Source organism: Scatophagus argus, chromosome 7 (genome assembly GCF_020382885.2).
Source record: "Scatophagus argus isolate fScaArg1 chromosome 7, fScaArg1.pri, whole genome shotgun sequence".
Taxonomy (NCBI): domain Eukaryota; kingdom Metazoa; phylum Chordata; class Actinopteri; family Scatophagidae; genus Scatophagus; species Scatophagus argus.
In genome coordinates this window covers 968,124-982,087 of record NC_058499.1, presented here as the reverse complement: position 1 = coordinate 982,087, position 13,964 = coordinate 968,124, and the positions used below count along the sequence as shown (strand labels likewise).

General features: G+C 45.4%; 1 protein-coding gene and 1 non-coding gene across 5 annotated transcripts; both read left to right on the top strand.

Moving 5' to 3' along the window:
- The first annotated feature begins 247 nt into the window (after positions 1-247).
- Positions 248-319, top strand: trnam-cau. Its single transcript has one exon. It is a non-coding gene; the product is annotated as a tRNA-Met (tRNA).
- Positions 320-839: 520 nt separating this feature from the next.
- Positions 840-13,822, top strand: prdm11 (PR domain containing 11). 4 transcript variants are annotated; one of them, XM_046393123.1, is made up of 9 exons: positions 840-1,397; positions 2,171-2,359; positions 3,271-4,965; positions 6,148-6,224; positions 6,589-6,848; positions 6,956-7,023; positions 7,553-7,740; positions 7,988-8,509; positions 8,831-13,822. In XM_046393123.1, exons 4-9 carry the CDS (start codon positions 6,197-6,199, stop codon positions 10,990-10,992), a joined length of 3,228 nt encoding a protein of 1,075 aa, XP_046249079.1. In that variant the 5' UTR covers positions 840-1,397; positions 2,171-2,359; positions 3,271-4,965; positions 6,148-6,196; the 3' UTR covers positions 10,993-13,822. The 4 variants fall into 4 exon arrangements, with proteins under 4 accessions (XP_046249079.1, XP_046249080.1, XP_046249081.1 ...); XM_046393124.1 differs by having other exon boundaries at positions 3,271-5,294; XM_046393125.1 differs by lacking the exon at positions 3,271-4,965.
- The last annotated feature ends 142 nt before the right edge of the window (positions 13,823-13,964 follow it).

Here is a 13,964-nt window from a genome sequence, read left to right as displayed (position 1 = left end):
GTTTTTACTCTTTAAAACCTACTGCAAAAATGTCCAGTTTATGAAAATTCACAGAAGACCTGGAGCCAGGTTATGATGGCATTCCAGCCGAGAAGATGTTGGTTCAAAGGCGAGGGGTCAAAATGGACTCAACAACAAATTTTTTACTTACTGACTAAATTTTTGTTGAAGTATTATAGCAAGTATTGCAACATACATACTACTCAATATAATTCTAATACTGTTCTTCGCACCGCTGTTGTCAACAAGCAGAGTGGCGCAGCGGAAGCGTGCTGGGCCCATAACCCAGAGGTCGATGGATCGAAACCATCCTCTGCTAAACGTTTTTCACTGACGACTGCGCACTATTGTGTTGATGGCGGCGTTACTGGTATAAGGAGAGTATTCATCTGGATATCAACTCAATGGTATATTCTTATTTTATAAAGTACATTTCAGTGTACATGATATTATGACTCCAGCCCCGACCCTGACGGCTAAGCGGTACAGAAAATGGATGGATGGATGATGTTATGAACGGAAAGCTGTGCCTCACAAGCTTCATTGTTCTTACAAAATGGCTTTAATGTTGCATTGGGTTCACATTTCCAAAATGACGAGCTCTCTCTGTTGTACTTAGGTCCATAGTAATTCACCCTAATTTCTCGTACTACACATTTGGAGAGCGTACACTACAATTTAGTTTAACAAGAAATTTGGAAAATTGAAAATTTTAGAAAAATCGATTTAAGACTTGCCACAATTCCATTCTGTCGTATTGTTGTAATTGAAAAATATATTTTATGGAGTGAAAAGGCTCAAATGTTGCCAGGCAGCGTATAACACGGATGTGGGGCTTGGAAACGCGGTGTCACGTGACGTCTCGCCGCGGTGAATTCTGGGAGCTCAGTCAAAGTTGTTGGCGGTTATTTGATGTCGTGCGGCTCGTTCACACGGAAGTTCACAGCTTGCCCTCTGTCTTTAAACCCCTCGGACGCTCTCAGATAGGACTGAGGGTTTCAGGTGTGTTGTGTTGAAAACTGCCGCCACCACTTCAGAAAAATCCCAAATGGACGAACTTTCCGCTGTTTACGTCAGATATCCGAGCGAACATCGAGGAGGAGGAGGGCGGCCTGGGCGGCTGCTGTCGCCCGTGGGAGCCTCACATTTGTCCACATCCCCGCTTCTATAACTGTGAGCTGGCGGCTTTTAACCAGGTAGAGACCCCGCAGCCTCCTGCTCCGCCGGCTGACACCCTGCGCTCCTGCGCTGCGGTCGGTTAAGCAGGTTGAAGTTTAAGCTAAAACTGTGTGGTGTGCAGCTGCTGTCCCTTCGTTATACGCTTTGTTAAAAAGTCTTCTGTGTGATCCCGGGCAACTGGGTTCCTATGAAGGAACTGAACCAAGCCTGCCAACCAGGTGAGATGATGCAACACTTTGGAAAGAAAGCTAATGATTATTTTCATTATTGGCTGATTTGCAGATTATTTCTTAAATGGGTCCACTCACTGTTTTGTCTATAAAATAGTGAAAATTGTCTGAGGTGACATCATCACGTTTCACTTTACTTTTTGAAACCAAAAGGACGATGAAACCAGAATAGAAATATTTACATTTGAAATATTTGGTTGTTGTTTATTAATATTTTCCGCTCCTCCGTTGTGAAAATATGTTGCTTTTCAGTGTTTATATGATGTCAAACTGAGTGTCTTTGACTGCTGGACTGCTCTGGACTGGAGACGTCACCTTGGACTCTTATTGCTTTGTTTTGGCTCTTTCATGTCACCGTGGCCCAGAGGTTGGAGAAGCGGCTTGTGATCGGAGGGTCACCTGTTCGATTCCCCCACCGGACGGGCAGGGGGGTGTGGTGGAGTGATTAATGTGAAAAATGCCCCCCCCCCAATTAGCTGGCTGATGTGCCCTTGAACAAGGCACTTAACCCCCCAATATGCTCCCCGGGCGCTTGATGCTGCCCACTGCTCCTGTGTGTGTTTCACTGCATGTAATTTGCCGGGTGTTGCATGTGTGTGTTCAACTAAGGATGGGTCAAATGCAGAAGACGAATTCAGTGTGTGTGTGTAAAAATATATATACTGTCAATAAAGTGATTCTTCTTCTTTTGTACGTTCAGTGATTAATACTCCATTATTGATACGTTCAGTGTCTGAGTTCAGCACCTCTTTTGTCTGCAGGTAAACCAGCTTTTGAAATGCTGGATTCAGATCCAGACCGGGTCCCACCGCTGCCTGTGGGTCACCGTGAAGGAAACTGCGGACGCACCAAGCGTCTCCTGTCTGAGCAGTCAGAGAGATGCAGGAAGACGGCAGAGATGAGACGATCACGCATGTCCATACGTCCTTCAGAGGCAGCAGGAGGAGGAGGTGAGACTGACTTTGTTCTGCAACTGAAACACACCAGCTGTCCCTGCGTTTGTCTGAAGGGAGGAGGACATGACCGGGAGTCCAGGGAGCCGGGGGGCGGGGTCAGTGCTTTGGCTCTTTGTCGCGTTCCCCCAGTCAGTCCTGATCAGGTCTTGTGGGGAGGAGGTGAACTGTCTGACCGAGGAGGCCGCTGGGTGCGGTTGGTGTGGATCAGCAGCAGTTTCACAGGGACCAGGATCTATATGAAGTTCTTTTACCTGCTCACAGGAGGTACCACTTTCCACAGGAGCTTTGAGGGTGGGGTTTGCAGCAAAGAACACTTCTGATTGGCTGAGTACTCAGAGTGTTTAGCTGCAGCAACCAGATTGTTGTTTGTTCGCTGAGCTTCGACACGTGGACGAGTCACAAAAGACAAAAGAAAGATGGACCTGAGGCCTCGTACAGACGTGTGCAAAACTGACGTGTAAAAACAAACATGGCAGCCTAATTTGCCTCGTGGTCACAGTTTTAGGGCGACTGGCTGAAGGAACCTTTTGGTTCCTGCAGTTAAACATCTTGAGTGGAAACGCAAGTTAAATTGTGTTCATTTTTCCTGTGAAATAACAAATCCTCTCTGGTAATCAGGGAGACTGATGGAAGGCACAGTAACTAAGTACATTTACTCAAGTACTATACTTCAGTACAGTTTTGAGGTACTTGTACTTGACTTGAGTATTTCAGTTTTCTGCTACCTTGTCCTCCCACTACAGTTTGGAGGCAAACATTGTACTTTTTACTCCACTACATTTAGTATTAATGCAAACTATAAACACTAAGCTCTAAACAGAGAGAAAGACAGTCGTGATCAATGAAAGGTGACGATGTGACATTAAAGCTCCGGACCAAAGTGACGCAGCTGTTTTCTACTGCAGGTGGAGCGAGGACGGCTGTCCCTCCACGGAGACACGTGAAGTCTCTGCTGCAGTCGGCTCTGCAGCACCGACGGGCGGCCGTCAGAGAGACGGACTGCAGCTTCACTTTTCTGTTTGGATGGAGAAAACAACAAATTGGGAGAAACTAAACAAGCAGCAACACAGCAGGGTGAACCGAGGAATTACAGGCAATAAGGAAACACATCTGGTTGTGTACACTTAAGACGTGCAGGAGCTGCCTGAGGGGGGTGCAGGCGTTTCATGTTTAGGCAGGCAGTACTGCGGTAAAGAAAAAATACTTGAAAACTGATCTCACAGGTACACAGGAACCTGCTGTACAAGAGGACCAATAACAATCTGATGTTGTTAGAGTTTGCCTATAGAAATTATGATTTTAACATCCAAGTCTCAAAAAAGCTACGGTGAAAGAAGAGAACATGATGACCGGTGTGGTCGATGTGAACAAAGGAAAATAAGGAAAAAAATCCAAACTTTCCCGTTTTAATCAACCCTTGTGGCCATTTGAGCAGTTAATTTCAGAGTTTAGATCAGATCAGATTGAACCCTGATTGGATCCAAAGCAGCCAATCCTGCAGGTGCGTTCAGGTGTTACAGTCTACCTGAGGTTAAATAGCTTGTTTAATTGTAGTGAGTTAATCATTCTGAGTGGTGTGACAGGGACGGCGACCTGATGCTCTGCAGGCTGTTTTGGAAGCGTTTCATTGTGGATGGAGGACTGAAATGTGCTTTCAATTTCCAGGAGTCACTGAGGCGACTGCAGATGTGCTGTGGCTGAATGCTTTACAGACTTCAAGCTGATCGGGGCCTGTTGGCCTGTAGTCTAATGTCCTGCAGTGGACATTAGACTGTGTGGTTGAATCACACTAACGTTACCTGCAGACTCCATTTAAAAACATCCTGTCCTCGACTGAACATGTGTACGTTATGTATTTGAAGATGAAGGGAGATGGACTGCTGGTCCACATGAACCCACACAGCATCAGGTTTTCAGCCTGAGAAAGCAGTTCGTTAAAGCTGGACTCAAACCAACAGTCTGTTTGATTAAAGTGTTAATCGATCAAAACAGTCAAACATTTGCTGCTTTTCTCTTTTATGCATCATTGCGATCAAATTGTTTTGGACTGACTAGATCCTGTTTTTAACACGCCGAGTTCCCTCTGAACACAGAGTTGGTACCATTAAGTACCTGACGTTTTACAGAAGTGTACTTCAGAGTACTTTATGTAGAATTAAATTCCAGCAGCTGCTTGTTTTCGCGGTAGTGGCTGCAGGACCTGACTTGAATCACATCTTGATTACAGGATCTTTCCGTGTTCTTGAGCAGAATATTCCGGTTGTGCTGCGGGTTTTTCTCCTCGTTTCTCCGCAGGGTCACTGAACGTCTCCGCGCTTGTCCTGTCAGACTCAACCCCGGCCTCAAATTCTCACTGTTAACTTTAATTTTTGCGCAATTGCTTTCTTCCGTTTTCCATGTCATTTCCTGTGGTAAAAAAATGGTGGTCAAAGCTCGGGGAGGCGACTGAGTCGCTGCAAAATTTCACGGAAAACTTTGCGTCGGCGGGCGGGCGGCCGCGGAGCCTGCGGCCGGCGGTCGGTGCTCAGCGACCGGCGGGCCGCGGAGTCCAGCTTCACCCGGGACAGACGGTCCGTGTCCCCGCTGCGTCTCTGCTCCAGGTGGGTCCGTGTCAGTAGCCACTGTGGCCAGCGAAAATGGCTTCCGAAAAGAGCAGGCAGATTGCCAGCAGTCTGCAGCTCGGAGGGGAGCAGAGAAAGCGTGGCGCAGATTAAAAGTGAGCCGCTCGTCTCGCGGATTGTCGGACCAACCGACACTGAAAGTTAAAACAACTTTTGTCGTCGGTGTTGGTGAAGTATTGAGAGATTCTCCGAGAGTCTGCAGCCTCCGGGCGACACTTCAGAGCCCGCAGACATGACAGACTTTCAGATTAACGGACAGGAGGGTTAGCGCAGAACAGCACTGACGTCCGCAGAGGAAGACTTAGCAGGTGACAACTAGTTATTTTATTACCAATCTGTATGAGAATATCTCCATGACCCTCTGGAAATAAACTGAGTCCGGCTCATCGTGGAGCTGACATTAACACTGTGGTTCTCACCACGGAAACATCTGGTCCCAGTGAGCACAGCTGGGATTTTAATGATTGGTTGTGATTTGTTCTTTCTTATAATAAATTATTGTTTCAGCTTCTCCAATGTCTCAGATTTTCTGTTTTTTTTTAATCATGTTAAACTGAATCTCTTTGGACAAAGATGTCACTTGACTTTGTATTAGATTATGACGAGCGTTTCTCACTGTCCTCATCACCTGAAGCTCTGGTGATGTTAGAGCTGAGATGGTAATCTTGACCAACAAAAATGTAAGAATTTATCTGAATTTGGACGACTGAAGCGCGATAGAGTCGCCTGGTTGTAACAGGAGTCGTGTCAGTCAGTTTCAGCTCAGGTTTTGGTCTCCTCCTCGTCCTGCGGGGAACTCGTGTCTCTTTCGCTGCTGTCCTCCAGCAGTTTGTGTTCATCAGGCTGCAGCCAACTGCAGCCAGCCAACTCCAACAGGAAACCCTTGCAGGAGTCACAACCAGCTGATCTGAGGTCAGACAGGACAGGATAGGACAACAGGGACACTTTACTGCATACTGAGTACTTTTACTGTGAGTACTTGGTATAGTGAGGTATTAGTAAGGTGATGTTGGTTTTGATCCTGACGATGTGTCTCAATAAGTCGATCAGTGTTTGTCAGTTAACTGTACCATCATGATGTGTGTCCACTGCGAGGAAGATTTTTTGTTCCCCCAGCGCTGACAGACTGTTATTGTTGTTGTTGTTGTTGTTATTGTGCAGAGGTTAAGAAGTGGACGATGTGCTGAATTTCCACCATCATGATGCCAACATGAGCGAGCAGTCGCTGGACCGCTGGTGTAAGTTCTTCTTCAGTTTGTTCTGTCACTTCTGTCGTTTGTCCCAGCATGCAGAGAACACACACTTCACACCAGCCCGATTGTTGTCTAGAATTTGTTTAGGCCTGCTGATGTTCACACGTACCTGAAAGCGCTGCAGCACTTTTACGGCAGCATTTCATTCGAGTGTCTTAGTATTTTTTGCTAAGTTATGGTTGGGCAATTGATGTTGGCTGGATTACTTATTAAACTTTTGACGACATATAAACATAAAGAACACGATTTATCCAAAGAAACAGAAAATGTTTTTTAGAACCGGTTCTTCACAGCACCTCAAGAGTTACTGATGCTGACACTTTGTAAAGACCAGATTTTTGTCCTCCAGTCTGTGAAGAGTGTCAGGACTATTTCCAGAAGGAGTGTCCATCCCACGGGCCCCCACTGTTCGTCCCTGACACACCTGTGGCCCCGGGGTCTGCCAACAGGGCGGCGCTCACTGTCCCGTCAGGCCTGCAGGTCTTCACCGAGGGGGGCAAAGTGGACGTTCGCTGTGTTGATCCAAACATCCCCAAGGGGGCGGTGTTTGGACCATACGAAGGGGAGCTGGTGTCCAAGGACAGATCCTCCAGCCCCTTTTCCTGGATAGTAAGTTCAGCCAGTCCAGGACCAGTTAAAAACCGGTCTAGACCAGTCACAGTTTATAGCTGTATCTAATCTGAACTGGTTTCTGCCTTTTTGTGTTTTGATTCCAGATTGTTGATTTTAACAATACATATCAATCCATCGATGGCAGTGATGAGACCAAAGCCAACTGGATGAGGTGACGATTTTTATTTTAATACATGGCGAACCTTTTTAATTTTTTCCAGTCACATTCGTGAAAAGCAGTTGGTGTTTTTTCATGAATTTACTGCAGTAAAATGCTCTTCCTGGCAGCATTTGGACAAATACACTACAGTCTGTTATTTTCTGATTAAAGGTCCAGAATGAGGGACACTGAGTCCATCTCCTGTTCCGAACCCAGTTTGTTTTCTGTTTCAGATCACACACTGTGCAGCAGATAACAGTGAATGTGATGATTAACTTAACTTTAGTTTGTGTATAAGGTGTATTCTGGTTAATGTAGGAAATGTCTAACTGAAGGCCAAAAAGGCAGCAAATTGCAACACCTCATTGATGTCTCCTGGATTTATACTGAAAAGCAAATCTGTCAAAAATCTGCTTTGGGAGTGAAATGAAAAACGTAAACTTATTTCCTCAAGCATTGAGCATTTTTACATTTTACCATACCAGTTTGTTCGATTTCTGATGGCCTCTGATGGCCTGCGGTTCCCGTCTGTGATCTGCAGGTTTGTCTGGACCTCGTCGGAGGAGAGCGTCAGGAACTTGACGGCGTTTCAGCACCATAAAAACATCTACTTCAGAGTGTCTCGGACGCTGGCTGTAGGAGAGAAGCTGAGGGTCTGGTACAGCGACGACTACATCCAGCGACTTCACTGCGTCTCTCAGGAGAGCATCGACCGCAACCTGGACACAGGTGAGCTGTGCACACTCAGGGAGGTGGCTGTGGTTGTTCAGTTCAGTGCTACTTTAAGGTTGAATAATTGAGACGGCCATCTGCAGTATCTTTCATTTAGTGACACTGACAACTCACGCTTTCTGTGTGTGTGTTTCTTTAATTTAAAATGAGAAAACCTCATTTCTCACTTACTGATCACCTCTGTGTGCTGATGCATGTTTGACATTTTGTGTTTGACATAGCTAAGAAACCTGTTTGATTCCAGATATTGGGAAGGCTGCCATCCTGCCCAACATTCAGAAGGACCTTAAATCTTCATGTCTGCAGTCAGCCCTGCAGGGAAGATCCAATCCCAGTAAACAGCCCAGCGAAGAGCCAGATGGCCAGCCACCTGCCAAGAGAAAGAAGATTGACCTCATCTTCAAAGATGTCCTGGAGGCTTCTCTAGAAGACTCTACCAAGTGCAGGTCCGAATCTTCTCTCCCCAGTGAGTGTAAAATAACTGCGTTCGGGTCAGGGTCTAATTCTTCTGAAAGGAGCTTTAACGTTCCTGACCTGAAGGTGGAAGAGAAAGAGGAGGAGAACCAGAGCAGTGAGGAACCCTCCACCTCATTCTGCCCCAACTGTGTCAAACTGAAGAAGAGGATTCTGGAGCTGGAGGAGGAGCTGTCCCGTCTCAGAGGAGAACAGGGGGACACGATCGGTCCATCAGTGTCTGAACAGACCCTGCCTCAACACGATCAGGCCCCACCCCACCCTGAGCAAGGCCCAATTGATGATTTGCAAGGTGTGTTCAGAAAAATTATGGTTGAACCCATAGGACACAGCACCAGAGTTATTGAGATTAATCCTCTGGTAATGTAATCAATATTTATACAAATCTTAATTACAATCCAGCCCACGTACAACAGTTGTTCAGATATTTTTGTCTGGACCAAAGTGGACTGACTGACAGACCTTACCATCCACAGAGTCAACCGCCTTTGCCAAAAATCATTGCCATGTTTCTTTATTTTGCATGATGTGAAGTGATAAAATGATTTTATTTTGAACAAATTTCACTTAAACAAAAATAACTCTGTTGCTGTTGAATGCGTTTTTTTTGCAGGTATGGAGCCTTTGACTCCCACTCAGGTGGTTCTGGATGAAGACGACCAGGACGTGGACTCAGCTGATGAGTCGATTGCTGCAGATCTTGTGATTTCTCCTGAAGACCCATCGAAGCTTTCCTCTGGAGGAGGTAGACGGATTCGCCGTTTCAAGCAGGAGTGGCTGAAAAAGTTCTGGTTTCTTCGCTATTCGCCAACCCTCAATGAGATGTGGTGCCACGTCTGCCGCCAGTACACCGTCCAGTCGTCTCGAACCTCTGCCTTTATCATTGGTTCCAAACAGTTTAAGATTCACACCATCAAGCTCCATAGTCAGAGCAATCTCCATAAGAAGTGTCTGCAGCTGTATAAGCTGCGCATGCATCCAGAAAAGACAGAGGAGATGTGCAAGAACATGATGCTCCTTTTCAACGCAGCGTACCACTTGGCCCTTGAGGGACGGCCCTTCTCTGACCTCCGTCCACTGGCAGAGCTTCTGAAAAGGTGTGACCTCAAAGTGGTGGACCAGTACATGAATGAAGGAGACTGTCAGATCCTCATCGCCCACATCGCCAGGGCTATAAAAGAAGACCTGGCTGAGAAGATGCGCCTGTCTCCCTTTCTAAGTGTCATAATGGATGCCCAAAATGATGACCTTTTCTCAGACATGGTGGCAGTCTATGTCCAGTTCATTACCAATGAGGGCTCTCCAAACACAGAGTTTCTGTCCTTGCAGAGACTCAGCACAGCCAGTGTGGACGGATATCTCCAGGCTATGGACCGAGCCTTTGGTGTCCTAGGCCTCAGGTTTCAGGACTTGCTGGTGGTTGGGTTTGGAGTAGACGGGACCAACATTTCTTCAGGAATGAGATCCAGTCTGTACATAACTATACAAAAAACTTTTCCTTGGATACTCTGTTTTCCTATCATGATCCATCGACCCCATTTGGAGGTGCTGGATGCCATCAGTGGGAAGGAGCTCTCTTGCCTGGAGGATCTGGAAAACAACCTCAAGCAACTCCTCAGTTTCTATCGCTACTACCCTCGCATGATGGCCGAACTGCGATCCACTGCTCCAACACTGTCAGAGGAGACAGAGTTCCTAGGAGATATTCGAGCCATTCGATGGATCATAGGAGAGCCAAACGTCCTTAATGCGCTCATCAAAGATTACCTGGAAGTAGTTGCCCATCTTAAGGAGATCAGCAGCCAGACGCAGAGGGCTGACGCTGCAGCCATCGCCCTTACCCTCCTCCAATTCCTCATGGACTATCAGTCAGTAAAGCTCATCTACTTCCTTCTGGACATCATAGCTGTTCTCTCGCGATTGGCCTTTACTTTTCAGGGAGAATACCTGCTGGTTTCACAAGTGGAAGCCAAGATAGAAGAGGCCATTCTGGAGATTGGCCAGTTGGTGGACTGCCCTGGTGAGTATCTGCAGGAGTTTGAGGAAAATTTCCGTGAAAGTTTCAATGGTATTGCTCTGAAGAACCTACGTGTTGCAGAATCCAAGTTTCAGTCCATCCGAGAAAAGATCTGCAACAGGAGCCAGGGCATTCTGTCTCAGAGGCTGGACCTGCAGAGCTGTTCATTTGCCAAAGCCTGCAAGGTCTTGGACCTGTCCACCTGGCCTCGCAACCGGGAGGACCTCCAAACGTACGGGGAGGAAGAAATCCAGATGATATTCAATCATTTGGAGTCCATTCCCTCTGGGTGTCAAGAAGGCTCCCAGGCTAGGACAGAGGCCAGGGGCAGCCTGGTGGTAGAATGGAAAGATCTGAAAGCAGATTACTACAGTATGAACGGTTTTAAAGAGGTCATCAGTCACATTTGGAGATACAAGCAACGTTTTCCCCTGCTGAATCGCATTGTGCAGGTTGTCAGGGTCCAGCCCAGTTCCACGACCTGCTGTGATAAGGGCCGAGGCTCTCTCCAGAAGATGTGCAAGAACAATCGTTCCCGGCTGACTCTGGAGCAGATGAATGACCTGTTGACTGTGGCAGTTAACGGACCACCCATCTCTAACTTTGATGGGAAGCGAGCGTTGGACAGCTGGTTTGAGGAGAAGTCTGGCAGCAGTTACTCTCTGTCAGCAGAGGTGCTCAACAGGATGTCAGCTGCTGATCAAAAGTCTGTCTTGCACAGCGTTGATGTCAACACAGAGTTTTACCCTGACATTTAACAGGGAAGTCCAGTGGTGCAGTGCAACAGTATAATAATACTACAGCTCTACACTGACAAATTGAGGCAACATCGCACCTCGACACCAGTGATTCCCAGCTGGGTACTTTTACTCCAGGAGCCACTTCTGCAGTTACCAAAGGGTACATGGAAGGATTGTGAAGCTTGGCTAATTTGAACCATAGTGATGGTGATTTGGTAATATACAGCCACATATTTCCAATACAGATTTGTGTGATGCTGATCTTTAGTTATTGTCATGATAAGTTATCTACTATTGCAGTCTAACTGCACAAGATGTGTCAGTCTCCCACCAATCTGAACCAGTTGTTGGCTCAGTAGTTGATTGAGCCTGCAGAAAGTCCAGTTAGGAAATGACAACACAAAGTTAAAGTAAGGAAATGTACCCCAAAAGGCACAACATAAAATGAAAACTTGGCCCTAACTACAAAAAAGAAAAGAAAAACAAGCCTAAACCTAAACAATTACTGTATATGTTGATCTGAAATGCTATTGAACACTACTGTAAAGCCATGCCATTCATCAACAGGGTACAGTAAAGGGGTTCTTGATCCTTGTGTGGGTCTGTGGAAGTACATCACGCAAGAAAAGGTAGAACCAACGATTTGCACCACTTGGCAAACCTCTTTCTCAAAGACAAACAATACAAAACAATGACAGAGACCCAGTGCAACCACAAAGAGACACGTAACACCACCACCAACTACAACTACAAACTACTAACAGCTGTGTCGTTGTTGTTTTAGTTTTGTGTGTGTGTGTGTGTGTTTGGGGGCCACTGTGCTGAAATCTTCCTGCGCTGACAGACTGACTTCTTTCACTAATGAGTAATGTCAAACCGTCAAACCGAGGGCTACTGAGTGGCCCAGCCCTTGTTAGATATAATAATAAAGCACTTGTTGCCAGGGTAAAAGTCACTTGTTCGTCTGGAACAGTCAGTTAGTGTCAAATTACATGTGCTATTGAGCCGCTCTCTGCTTTAGCTTATTTGCGAATGGGATATTCAGTGTAGTGCCTGACAGAAAAACTAGAAGTGTGAAGTGTGAGGACATGTAAAGGCTTTATATTTCTATTGGAAATGCCGACGGGCCTGCTTTACACTGTATGAAGTGTATAAACTGTATATACTCTAAATGCTTTTGAGCCTGTTTCTAAGAAGAGTATTTTTCTCTTGAATTTGATGATTGTGCCATAATGTTTGAATGCAAGAACTGAAAGATAAAAGTGCTATCCTGCTATGCTGAGTTCTGAGTTCTGCCATGTTTGTTTAGGTGTTTACTGCTGCAAATGTTAGATCTGAGTTATGTAATCTTTTCCACTGATGTTTGGGTGTTTCTAGCAGGATAACTTCAGTCTTGGCCAAAGCTCAGGCTTAAAGTAATTCAAATAAGTTTTAAAAACTGCATGATGATGGTCAGCTGTTGATTTTTGAAGTTTTTTTTTCGCCACCAAGTGCTTGCTCATGGGGGTTTTGTTGGGTCTCTCTGTACCAAAAATTAAATGAAAGCGTTTGGTCTCTACCTGCTCTAAGTGGAAAGTGTTATGAGACAACTTTTGTTGGAGCTACATAAATTGAACTGAATTAAAATAAATGTTGAATCATGGGGATACAATGAGCTTAGACAGGATGAACTCAGCAGGCAGGGAGGCACTCTTGCTGTAGTTTTTAAGTTTCTCTTCTTTTGTGTCCATTAGTTAAAGATATCGTTGGGTATTTTGAGAAATCTGTTTCTTCCCTATTTGCAAGAGTGTTAGATGAGAAAATCAATATCTGTCTCACATCTGTGTGCTAATGTTGTGTTCATGTCAGGAAATTTTGAAAGGATCTCCCACACTAAAGGAAGTGTTGACAAAGCAGTGAAACACGATTACAGAGGCCACCATCGCTGGCACTCTTAAAATCCACCGTTGGTTCAGCTAATTGAAAAGTGCTTTTGCTTTCTTCCTATCTGGTTTCACACTAAATTGCTGACACAGGAAAGATGGAAGTAACCGTCCTGGAATAATTCACATTAACAGAAATTTCACCTGTTCTTCCCACTCTGCTGACATGGCATGAACGCAGCGTTAGTGAGACCCCAGAGCAGGGAAATGATTAGCTTAACTTAAAGACTGGAAACGGGACTCGGTAACCTGGCTCAAAAACACGTCACCCAACATCAAATGACATGTTGGAACTGCTGCTTGGAGAACTTTGGACTGAGCAAAGCGAGCTATTTCCTTCTGCTTCTGGTCCTTATGCTAAGCTAGGCTAATCAGGCTCTTGTCTAAGTTTCCGCAGGAAAGTAAATGAATATTCTTTATTGTTTGCTGTATGATTCTCTCCGAACTCCTTTCGTTTCATGAAAGATAAATCCCGAATGCCTTTGTTTTAATTCACACTTTGTGCACATTTGTATTGTATGCATGCAGTTATTGTTGTATAAAACTGGTTGGGTTTTTGTGTGCAGGATGCCGCCTTATTGGATGTGACGTGAGCACAGAGCTCACTAGAGAGAGAGAAAGAGCGTTTCGTTTCAGTCCAAAGGCCACATTTGACTAAAGAATGCTGATGTTTGTGCTACGCCTTGCAGTGTACTGTACGTGTTCTAACCGCTGGTCAGCTTTATACCGACGTTTGGCTGATTGTAATTCCAGAGCTCCTTAGCTGAATGTGTTGAGTTGGCTTTAAGCTGTTGATGTTTCACTGCTGGAGATGGATATGAACTTTGCTTACAAATGAACCAAAACAAAATTTGTGGTTACTTGATTTCCCTGTTCACTGTATTTTCTGTTTTAAATGCTTTAAAAATACACCTTGAAGTACAGTTTGCCTGAAGTGGTTTTGTCAACCTTTTGAATGGATGTGACTGTTGTTGTTGGGGGAAAACTTAATCTTGTCGACTTTTTGGGAATTAAGAAACACTTTTTATCAGCTGGGTTGCAGTGCAGAATTGACACAAGCCGCTGGGC

What these genes read in the sequence shown, in the direction of transcription:
- prdm11 (XM_046393125.1), top strand. Translation starts at nt 6,197, where the DNA reads ATGAGCGAGCAGTCGCTGGACCGCTGGT. An exon ending in GCAGTCGCTGGACCGCTGGT is followed by an intron (nt 6,225 to 6,588) that starts GTAAGTTCTTCT and finishes TTTGTCCTCCAG; the next exon opens with TCTGTGAAGAGTGTCAGGAC. An exon ending in CCAGCCCCTTTTCCTGGATA is followed by an intron (nt 6,849 to 6,955) that starts GTAAGTTCAGCC and finishes TTTTGATTCCAG; the next exon opens with ATTGTTGATTTTAACAATAC.